This window comes from Cynocephalus volans, chromosome 14, assembly GCF_027409185.1.
Source record: "Cynocephalus volans isolate mCynVol1 chromosome 14, mCynVol1.pri, whole genome shotgun sequence".
Taxonomy (NCBI): Eukaryota; Metazoa; Chordata; class Mammalia; order Dermoptera; family Cynocephalidae; genus Cynocephalus; species Cynocephalus volans.
This window is the reverse complement of record NC_084473.1, coordinates 65298545-65310921: the sequence shown is the minus strand read 5'-3', so window position 1 is coordinate 65310921 and position 12377 is coordinate 65298545. Positions and strand designations below refer to the sequence as shown.

The window sequence follows — 12377 nt, the reverse complement described above, 5'->3', positions numbered from 1 at the left end:
GTATATATGATAATTTTTACTACGACAAAGAAAGCTGGGTATAGTTTAAATTCTATGAACACTATGATAGGGAGAATTGGCTCTTATCAACTGTTTAAGACAGCAATTAATTAAAGAATTAAGTTTTTGTTAATATTGCTCTTGAGACCACTGACATCCTAAAGTCATCAGTTTTCCTCCTATTTTGCAAATCGATTTAAACACAGTCCAATTACAAGTGATAATTTCTCATTACACTATAGTCAGTTAAGCTGTATACTTATACATTAGTTATACTTCACGATGATTATCAAAGTCACACCAACTATCCTCAAAAAGCAACTACCATGATCTATCAGATTACTCTTCTATTGAGAATATTTTTTGATATTAAATGCTTTTTTCTAAAAGACTTGTTATCCTTTGCATTTCTTAAATAACAGCTTTGAGATACACAATTCACACATCATAATACTCACCCTTTGAAAGTGTACAATTGGTTTTTAGTATATTTACATAGCTGTGCAACCATCATCATTACCTAATTTTAGAACTTTTTATCACTCCAGAAGAAACCCTCTAGCTATTAGCAGTCACACCCCATCCCCTTTCCCCAAGTCCCTGGCAACCAATAATTTACTTTCTGTCTCTATGGATTTTCCTATTTGAGACATTTCACATAAATAAGTTCATAAAATATATGGCCTTTTGTGTCTGGTTTCTTTTACTTAGCATAATGTTTTCAAGTTTCATCTATGTTACAGCATGTATCAGTACTTCATCCCTTTTTATAGCCAAATAATAATTCTTTGCACAGATATACAACATTTTGTTTATTTGTTCATCAGCTGATGGACATGTGGATGTTTCCACTTTTTGGTATTAAGAATAATGCTTCTATGAACATTGTGTACAGTTTTTATGTGGACATGTTTTCAGTTCCTCTGGGTTTATACCTAGGAGTGGATTAAAGGGTGCTTTAAGGACTAAGTCAGTGTGGGGATGAGAATAAGTTCAAAGATTTTTTTTCACAGGTTTGTCAAGCCCCCAAGATCAAAGGGACATTAGAAGGCGAAAATGAGTTCTCAAATAACGATAGATACAAAATGAGAATACGAGGTAATGTTCTAGAGAAATATTTATCTTGTCCTTGCTTCTGTTTAAGTAAATTTTAATATTGTGCAATTACTTAGAGAAATATTTTAAAACACTAAGAAAACAATATTATAAATGTCATGCTTTTAAGATATAAATTTTTAGATTACCTTAAAACAAAAAATATTAGTGCTTAACAAGGATACTTTTGGTTTAGTGATGTATGGTTTCAATAATATATCTCCTGCTGTGTGTAAACATACCCAACTGTTCTTAAAGATTCTAAACTATATTTTAGAAATTCTAAGTCACCTAAAGTGAAGAGTATTACAAGGCCTAAAGTTGTTTAAAAACAGAAATATGTATACTTCATAAAAATAGAGAATAGGAGTTTCTTCTTGATGCAAGAGGACAGAATCTTGAACACTGGCAAACAACTTGTTACTTTTACCTAAGGTCAAAAGAAATAATGTCATTTGAGAAAATTCTGGTTAAAAACCATTTTTATATTCTTTTGTCTGTGGTGTTCTTTTGAGTGGGGTGGGGACAGCTGGTCAGTTCAGGGATCATTTCTATATTCTTAATGCAAAGACAGTGTGTTAAGAGTTAAATTAATGAGGCAGGACTTTAGTTTGAAAAAAACTGTCAAATTCTTTGAATTTTTCTACCTTTAAACTCAGAAATACAGTAAAATACAGATGTGAGAAACAAAGTAACATTCCCTGTATGGTGAATATTTCTCTTCTACAACCTAGTTGAATCCATTTTCCATATCCATTTGGTACTAATTTCCCCAGGTTTTAAAGGATAACAGTAGTAGGTAAAATTGCAAAGCTCACATCTAGGGTACTAGAAAAATAATAGCCATTATTGGTGGCTGCAATTTTTTAAAGCCTGGTTCTGCTTGAAGAATTACTTCAATAGCAATGAAAGAGGCATGCTTTCCCACCCATCATATTATCTGCCTAATTATACTTGCATGTTACTCTATAAAGACAGACTCTTTGGAAAAACAACAAAAGACCACAGTTTTATGCAACCTATGGGTTTTATCTTTTTATTACCAATTCACAAAGTACATGAAAAATATCAATTATTACTCTTCAACTTCTCTGTCTGCTTCCTATTTGCAGATGCTTTCAATAGGAAAGAAAAGGCAAGACAACAAATTAAATTTCATCTACTACACTGAAGGCTGACATTTCAATATCTCATTTGCAAAGAGTCAATAGTAAAAATCATAACTCTCAAAAGAAGGAAAACAATGATTGCTTAAGGATCTCCTTAGTTCCTGAATCTTTTCCCCATAATGAAAAAGTATATGTGAGTCATACATTATTGTAGAAAAGAGTTACTTTTTTCTTTTCATAAACTTTTTTGCTTCTTTTACAAGCTCTTCCACATCTTCCTTCTCTTGGTCTTCCTTTCCTGGTTCCCAGTCAGAATCTTCATCGGTTGGTTCATATTCTTCTTCCTCATCATCTAGAAAGCTGTCACTCAGGTCATACTCATTGGGTTGCCCAACATTATCATTATCTTCATCTAAAACACTTCTGACTGAAAAACAGAAGATTGGTACATAGCACATCAACTGCCACTCAACTTGGGATTAGAGACATCTAACTGTAAAATGTCCTTCTGCATCAAGAAGAATTAATTTTATTAATACAAAGCTTACCACTACAAGTTTCTAGAAAGGGCACTAAAATGACCATTTCATATTTATTATTCTAACTTTTCCTATCATGAAACTTCTGAGATTAAAATGGCATGACTCCCCTCTAATACAGAAACTTACTATTCTGTCCTCTCACACAGCTATATTTTTCTTTTCAGCAGTTATCACCAAATGACATCATATAATTGTTTACTTGTGCACTGTCCACCTTTGTAAAACTCTACAAGTGCAGGGCTTTGTTTCTATTGTATCTTCAGCTCCTGCAACAGTGCTTAACATGTAGAAGGCACTTTATAAATATGTATGTTGAATATATCAAAGGATGAATAAGTGAACCATTTACAAATAAACTATTGAACATCTTTAGTTTTACAGAAACCCTTCTTATTTTAGCGTACACTTTTCTTTACTAGCCTGTCAGTATAATGAGTGACATAACAAACTTTTACTTAAATTCCATCTTGCTAAATGAAGGGACTTTAAGTCCCAATGAACCCTGGAAATCTTTACCAACTTATTGAGCAGGCTTACTGTGGCAGTAAAGCCATGTTAATCAGGAGAATCTCATTTGTTTCCTCAAAATTTATATCTATCATCATTTACATTTACACATTTATGTTCTTTTAATAGGTAGTCCAGAATCTAACAAAATCATACATAATAGAACTTGATATAGCCGGTAGCCAAATTTTGTCTACTTTATTTCACACTAACAGGTACTTTAACTGTGCTGTACGTGAAAGCACTTGAAGAGCCAAAGTCATGACATGGGCGCAAAGTGAGCTCTAGAACTCAGCTCTATGTCTTTTGTTAGTGGTGTCACATAGACATTTCTTAACAGGGTTTTAAATGCTGACGTGATTATTACTGTGGAACCAATTAATGGATTCTCTTGTAGAAAATTCAATTAACAACTTTAAATATTATTCAACACAAATGCCACCTCGATGGGAGTTTCTTTTATTTTTTTAATTGCTAGTAGACTCTGAAATTTTTAGAGAAATGTCAGTTTCTGCCTTTCAGTGTAACTGGGCCATGGAGGTAATAAAACTTTTCTTACTTGGAAAATGCTCTGAATCAGTGAACTTGTTGATCTAACTCGTTATATGATTTTCCAAATCATGAAAACAATCTCAGGAAGCAGGGCTCTGAGATAAGCATGACTAGTGTCTAACCTAGGAATAAAATGTCTGTCTTTACCATAAAAATTAATATGTTTTCATTCAAAAGGGATATGAAGAACACTGAAAGCAAGGGGGGGAAACCTATGCATATATTCGCTAACTGGGCAAGCTGAAGCATATAGCATGGTATCTGGGTACCTCCATTTAAAGCGATGAAACTGCTAATGCTCCCATACAACTCGCTATAGCACTGTTTGCTATATAAAAATTTCAAAGAAAGCTGATCATACAAGGAAATTTTTTAGTTAGAGAACTGGGCAACTCACTCATTAAGAGTCACATCATAGAAGATTCCAAACCTTGACTCCAGTATTGTACAGAGAATACAACTGTTAATGAGAAGTTTATTGAAGCACAAAAATAATAACAAGGAGACATAGCAGTAGTTGTTTAATTTTTAAAATTAATAGCAAAATATAACTTTTTGTAGTTTTATTTCTTATAGTTGTGATTTCCAAAGAATGTCCATAGAATTAAACAGCATAACTTAATTTTTGAAAAATTAAAAGCCTATTGAATTTTTTTGTACTACAACTAGTTTATTTGAAATATAGTTGTTGAGTGTACCGAAGAAATTAGAAGTGAGCTTTTTTCTTTCAAATCACGGTGAGCTTGGAAGACATAAGTTTTTTTGTTTATCTTCACCTAGAATGTTTTAGGTTTCTTACTGCTAGTTACTGCTGTTCTTATTCGATTGTCCATCTTCTCATCCAGCAAAAAGTCTCTTAAAGACAGCATGGTTTAAGAGAAAGAAGACAAGACCAACAGGTAGAAGTCCAAATATTTGTGTCATAAACAAACCCATGACAATGAAAAAGTCACTTAACCTAATACAACTTATTTTTTATATATGAATCAAAGTGATTAAATCACCTCAAAGATCCTTTTTAACTCCGAAATTCTAATTTTAAGGCCAGAGTAGGAATATTCAAGCTTTTCTCTACAAATCAGTAAAGTAGTATTGAATGTGAAGAGACTGACAGTTTGACTATTTGAAGAAATAATAACTATATAAATAATAAAAAATATTTTTAATATTTTTAACTAGAGAAATAAGCTGTCACTTATTTATAAGAACTAATGGGTAATACTGAACTACCATGATGATAAAAAACAACTTTTAGAAAAAGTAAACTCCTAGACATATTTAAACAACATGTTATTAACAATAAGGTATTACGATGTGGTACTTTCTGATTTTTCTATTTAAGTGGAAGAATTCGTAATATAAGAATGACAATTCCAAAGTTTTTTATCTAATATTTCCTTTACAATTTAAGTTTTCACTATCAGTTCACTACAAAACAGTATGTTGGAAGAAATGCTGATTTTTGCATGAAGAAAAGATCTTTTCAAATTGTTGATTTATCCCAATAGTTTCATGGTATTAGAATCTAAGATGACAGATGCTTCACTGCAGATTAACAGTTTAACACCGATTATTACAGGCTTTATTTTTCTTATTTTCCTGTAAATCTTAGGACTAATTAGGATGTTAAATTTCATTAAGTAAAAAAATTTTGGCCCAATATCCCTAAAGATAAAAATTTACTACATACTATGAAAAAAACCTTTTTTAATAATGCTTCATTTTACTAGTAAAGGCTAATTTTTTTAAATGCACCAATCTACTTGCAGGCAATCATTTAGTTTTGGAAAAGCAGTTTATAGATTTCTGATGTACTCTATTATTCATGAAATTTATTTCTTTTTAAAATACCATTGCACTAGGCTTTTTCATATTCCATACTTTCTCAGCTTTCCCCACACTAATCAGCAGATTATAGAATCCCAAAGTCCTACTAATCCTCCTTAAAAGTTTTCTTTCTAGATCTTTTGGTTTCAACTTCAGGGGGAAAATCATATATAAGCACATGTATATAAAATTGTTGAAATACATATTAAAGTAGCTATCAATAGAACATTCTAAATTTTCAGCCATGAATGGTACTGCCTAGAATAATACATAACACATATTAACAGAGGCCAGAAAGAATGATTCCAATAATGAAATGATAAAACATTGATGATAGTTCCTTTTAGATGCTGTCAGCAACAGGTAAGGTAGCTAAGAAAGTATAAACAACATTTTCCTGGTATTAATTACTCTTAGCATTCAGTATCTTGTGCCAAAACTGCAGCACTCTAAAAAAGTGTGGAAAGTGAGTAAAATTTTAAACCAATTAGACATGTAAGAAGCTTAACAGATGACAGCAAACCCACAAAAAATAAAACGCACTATATAAATTATTCCATGCACAGAAGAACCATACAGATGGAAGTGTTTTAGGGGCGTTACAAATCAGAAATTAAATAGTTTAAGAGTTTAATGTAGTTATTTTAACTTTGGCACTATATGAAATTTTATTGTCTCATTATATAGTTATGATTCCCCTACCTCAAATTCAACATGTTTAAATTAAAACAAAAACGAAAAAACTACCTAGTTCTTCCTCCTAATCTCTATTATGTGTAAATGGCACCTTCAGTCTCCTGATACATCTGTCCTATGATCCTGAGTCATCCCTACTTCCTTATCTCATCCCAGCTTCCATATCACAGCCGATCAGTTGGTAAATCCTCTTGATTCTTCTTTCAACATCCCTCTTGTATTCAGTCCTACCTTTCCACTCTCATGGTGGCCACCCTAGTTCTGGCCCTTTACTCAACTACCTAACTAATCTCCAGAAGGCCTCCTCTGCTTTAATTGAGACCTCAACATTTAATATTTGAAATGCTCCAGACCTTCAATTTACAGATTTTATAGGGCAAAGAGATGTTCTGACTATATCCCCACATAATTCTTGAAAGTACATTAGAAACATAAGGCTAAATTGTTGCTTTCAAATATCTACACATACTGAAAAACAATCCTTCCAATAAAATAAAGTTTTGCTTAAAATAAATTGCCTTAAAAATATGTTCTTCATCCAGAAAATAACTTCAATGATAATTTCAAGAAAGGTTTTATAGAAAATTCAGATATTTTTAACTACACTATAGGATGCATATTGATTGTTTTTAGATAAATAGTGAAATGAAATGCTCTTTCATGGGACAATGCTACAATTTTTCAATAACATATAGTTTAAAAAAAATGTTATTACAGTATTGCTGGAAAAAAAGCTATTTTAACCACCATAAATGCTACATCATTAGACACAGTTCCAGTATAGAAAGTTTAACATAAGACATATAACCTCCATACTGTGTTAGCACAGATAAATGAAGTATTTTTATGTTTGGAGTACTAAAGCACTGAATTATATTTCAATAAGAAATGTAAAATGGAATTCTCTTATAGTGAAATTAAATATTTTCATGACTTGAAACAAGTCGTTTGTATGTATGCACATGCAAATCTAAGTGAGCGTAGCCTTGATAGTATGCATTTTATTCTCTTATTCTGTGGACAGGAATATTGGTTACTGAATTGGTCTCTGCATTATAGAAATGATACAAAGAAGCCAGCATTTGTTAAAGAGGAAACATTAGAGTTTGAAAGCAGAGAAGACAGAGGTAAAACAGACTGATGTAAATAGGACAGATGGACATTTGGAGGTTGCCTTTCTGGTGTCTATCCCTCCTCCTTCTCCCTTCCCCAAGGCTTTAGTTTCTACTGGGGATTCCTGTGGTTCTGAAGAAGGTGACTCTACCCCTGGTTTTGGGGTGGTACAAACTAATTATTGGCTATCGTGATCAGTTCAAGGGTAAGAATGTGATCTGAGCCAGTAAAAGGAGTGAATTTCAAGATTTTTCCTAGTAATCATGAGAGTCAGAGTTGTTCATTCTCTTTCTCTCTCCTTAGATGTAAACATGGGTGCTTACTGTCTCAGCTGAATAAGGATGTATATAGTCCCTCCTTGGGAAAGCAGCCAGGCTTAGAATGATAACGACCCCTCTAAAGACAGAATGATGGGAGGAAATTGGGTCCTTGGGGACATTATTAACATTATCCATGAGCCAAAGCAATAAATCTTACCTAAATCCAGCCCTATCTCTAAACTTTTTAGTTACAGAAGTTAGTAAGTTCTCATTATCATTTAGGCCGGGTACTTGCAAACAAAAAAGTCCTAAGAGATAAAAGGATGAACATATATTGCTGGATAATGATTGGGAAATACATTTGCTATATAAAAGATTCACAGTTTTGTTTTGTTTTTAACCTAAGAAAAATCATTAAAATTAGCAATTCAACAAATTTACAGAAGCAGAGATTTTTAAAATTTCATAATAACTGGAAACTATGTAGGTTTAATATGAGAATCATTCAGAAGTTTTGTTTTGAGTTTCCTGAAGTAAAATTACTTACTTGGAAGCGTGTTATGTCTATATTCTATCTTATGCTGAGGATTCTTCCTAAAAAAGAAAAAAAAGCAAAAATAAGATCTAGTTTTCCACTTACTAAAAATTAATAAGACTATTAAAACTGAATTAGAACACTAACCTAATTAGGTTACAAATAAAATTAGGCCTCAACAGGCCTCTATTAAAAAGCATTTGTAATATTTATTGAATGCCTACTCCACGCCAGCACATTTCTAGATGCAAAGAGAGAGCAGTGAACAAGACTTCTTACCTCAAGAACTTACACTCTAGAAACAGGATGAGACAAAATACAACAAACCATATTTCTAAAATACAATATATTGCATTTCTTAGATGTCATATACATCACATACACAAAAATATAGTGTATAAAATATGACACAAATATCAAGTGTGTATGTGCGTATAGTGTCCAGAAAGATACTTCTAAGACTCTTCTTGAATCCAAACCAAAAAAGCATTTAAGTAATTTCTCTCCAAAGAAGACAAATCATTTGTTATGAAAAACAAGAAAAGTCAATTTCATTGAGAAACTTATAACATTCTGAAGTCAAACAGAAACTACTGTTTAAAGATCTATTTTTGATTACATATACTTATAATGCCTTCTATTATTTTATTAATTAAACAAAATTTTAAGAATCTTACACATCCAAGACATTCTCCAGATAATGCGAAACTGTCCTAGAAACAAAAGTCCAAAGCAACAGGTTGAGGATGATCCACTTGACTGGCACCCCTCACGCAGGGGACTGACAAAGGAGGTCTGGGATACACTGACAACAGTATGTACTGACGTGCACAACTTCCTACGTCTTTGTCAGAAGTAATTATTTTACATGATAAAGGTCCATTTCCTCATTTGTTCAGCAAGTATTGGCTGAATGTTTCACTATACTGTGGCCCTAAGCAGGCAATAGAAAAATATTTAGTAAAACACGCATTCTTGGCCAGGAGGGGAGAGAGGTGGAGGGAGAAGTGTTGTACTAATGGGTACAAAACTATGCTGTCTACCCTAGCTAAGTCACTGTGCAGTATATGCATGTATTGAAACAACACAGTGGACCCCACAAATATGCACAAGTAAATATTAAATTTTTTTTTTAAAGTTAATAGCATATTTTTCAACATAAAAAAAGGTAAACATTCTTGTCCTTAAGGAGACAGAGTCTGGGGGCAGGGGCAAGACAGACATTAAATAAGCATCTTCCTCACTGAAAAATAAGAAAATGGTTCTGTGAAGACAGGTAATACTCCTTGTGATATCTTTTAGGAAACAGGAAATAAGTCAAGCCTTAGACCATCTCTTTCTCAGACTAAAAAACCTTTTTTCCTAATTTTTTTTCTTTTCAATTGAGCAAATAAGGTAATTTTTAAAAAATTATATAATACAGGTTATATATAAACTTAATTTTTCTACAATTTCTCCCATTCAACTTTATAATTCCATGTCTATTCCAAAGTCTCAGGGAGTAATCACTAGCTTCACACCTAGTCTATGAATCACAGAATGTTAAATACTAGGAATGATTTCAGAGTGGCCAGTCCCTCTCCTCCAGGCAGCAGATGAGCAATGAGAGCCTAAGGAGGTGAAGTTCTTGCCCAGGATCTGTGTTTTCCAGACCATATTAAGACAATGGTCCAGGCAAATTTATGGACAAGATTAAAAAAATATTTCTGCAATAACCAGGTGATTAAATGTTCCATTTATAAATTCCTTTATACTACTAGTGTGAAAAATGTATCCAACTATTCTTTCTTATCATTTAAAACAGTGTAAACTTTGTGTTTAAAATATTTCATAATAAAAATTATACTTTAAAAAATACTGTATTTTTCTATCCTGAACCTTTGACCCTATTGTGATATTGGTGAACAAATTAAAATACATAATTTCTAATCATTCAGAACTATTTGCTTTATAAATATTTGTCTTCTTGTTTCCAGAATTGCTTAATATTTTGCTTTTGCTCCAGATATAGTCGTGCACTGCATAACAATGTTTCAGTCAGTGATGGACCACATATATGACAATGGTCCCATAAGATTATAGGTATGTGGTAGGCTTCTATGACATTTACACAATGACAAAATCACCTAATAAGGCATTTCTCAGAAAGTATCCCCATCATTAAACAACACAGGACTGTGTTAATTTTCTTTATCTTCATCATAATTTACTGGGCAATAGGAGTTATTAATACATAACTTTAAATAAGTTCACAAAACCTAGAAAAATAGAGTGTTATTGCTTGAGAGCTGTGGCAATCATGGAATGTATTCTCCAGGATAGGTTTTAGCTAGTGCTACTTGCAAGAGTTTTGACTGAAAAGCCTAGAATCTTTATAATGCTATCCAATAGAACTTTCCGTGATGAGGGAAATTTTTTCTGTCTAATACACTAGATAGAAATACAGTCTAATACAGCAGCCACTATCTGCATGTGGCTACTGAGCACTTCAAATGTGGGTAATAAAGTTGAGGAACCGAATTTTAAATTTTAATTTTAGTTAATTTACATTTAAATGTAAATAGCCACATGTGACTACTGGCTATCATATTGAACACAGTTTTTATTCAAAAACCAAGAAAAGGGAGCTCCTCCCTCCCCAGCCAAGATTAATTTAAAATTAATTTTAAAAACCCCAAACCAAACCAAAACACCCTTTTCCTTGACTGAGCCTCAAAAGAAGTAAAATTTCTATAGGTAAAAATGCTATTATTGAAAGTAAGAGGGCAATGAATGACTAAAATCAGAAAGACCCAACTAGAATTCTGGCTCAGCCACCCCCTTACATGCAGTCTAACCTTCAGTTTCCCCATTTGTAAAAGAGGATGATAACAGAACTTACATTCAAATGATGCTGTTGTGAGGATTCATGAGATTACACACAATAAGTCCTTAGTCTAAGGGCTTGGTAGATGCCAAGTAATTAATGCTAGTTATTGATTCATTCATTATTAATTCAAGAAATAGTCACAGAGTACTTATTTCATGCCAGGCCATGTATCAGGTGACAGTGACATTCCTTATTGCTAATATCTCTTCTTTTTTTGGTAACTTTTCCTACAATGTAAGCATTAAACACAGTGCAAGAGCGCAACTGCACAGTTAATTAAACTCATAACTCGACGGTTTTGAGAAGCGGAAAAAAGATTCTACACAAGATTGTGTGTTTGGGGCAATTAACTCAAATTTAACCTTTTGATGGAAAAGAAACTTCAAACTTAAGAAAAATAAACTGGACACCTAAGATGTGACTAAAAGAGCTGCAAATGAACAAAGCTGTGGTGATGATTTGTGAGAGAATCTTTCCTTACTGAACATGCTGGCACAGGTCACTGGCTTATTAAATTCAGTATTTATTAAAGTACAACTAGTGCATGAGGGAAAAGGCACAGAAAAACAGGGGACATTAATACCAAAGGCATTCTTCATCTTTAATCTAGAAAAAGATTTCTGGTCATTTGAGGCTTTTTTTTTTTTTTTGGTAACATTATTTTGAAAAAATTTCAAACCTACTAAACAGCAGGCAAGAATAGTACACTGAAATCCCACATAACTTCATTGAGATTCTTCAAGAGTTAATGTTCTACACGGATGCCTTATTATCTATCTATTGTCATTTGAGATTTTAAAGCTTTTCCTCCTTCCCTTTAATATATTTTTGGCTCAGGTATCAAGCAGTCCTAGTTTTCCCTCTTTGCCCTTAACAGTTGAGCAAGATTATTGTACAGTCTTAATTGTTTGCTACTGGAGCGTCCCTGAAAAACTCTCAAGTAATTAAACATCGGGATTTAAAGACAAGTACAGAAATGGGACCGAGGGAGTTAACAGAGACTCAAGTACAGTTTATACACCAAACACCAGTTAAATGACTGCTGATATCAGTTGTCAGGCTAGAAAGATTAAAAGGGAAAGTAACTTTTTAAAAAGAGAAAGTGCAGATGTGGGATCAGAAAATGGGGGTGAGGTACTGGTTCAACCTTAAAATTTCAGAAGATGGTTTCCCTATTCTCTATTATGTTGGAATACATCCTCAGTTGCACTCACATACCTCATCTACACACGTCAATGTGCTGAAATTGCTTTGCACTCACACTATAAAGTT

General features: G+C 32.8%; 1 protein-coding gene across 2 annotated transcripts in view; it reads right to left on the bottom strand.

The window, feature by feature from the left end:
• Positions 1-2103: 2103 nt before the first annotated feature.
• Positions 2104-12377, bottom strand: part of APLF (aprataxin and PNKP like factor) — a 69447-nt gene continuing 59173 nt past the window's right edge. For both annotated transcript variants that reach the window (XM_063078856.1, XM_063078857.1), the window contains 2 exons: positions 8249-8295; positions 2104-2631 (listed from right to left, as the gene is read on the bottom strand). In XM_063078856.1, the coding sequence (XP_062934926.1) occupies positions 2426-2631; positions 8249-8295 (253 nt within the window). In that variant the 3' untranslated portion in view covers positions 2104-2425. The remainder of the gene's footprint in view (positions 2632-8248; positions 8296-12377) is intronic.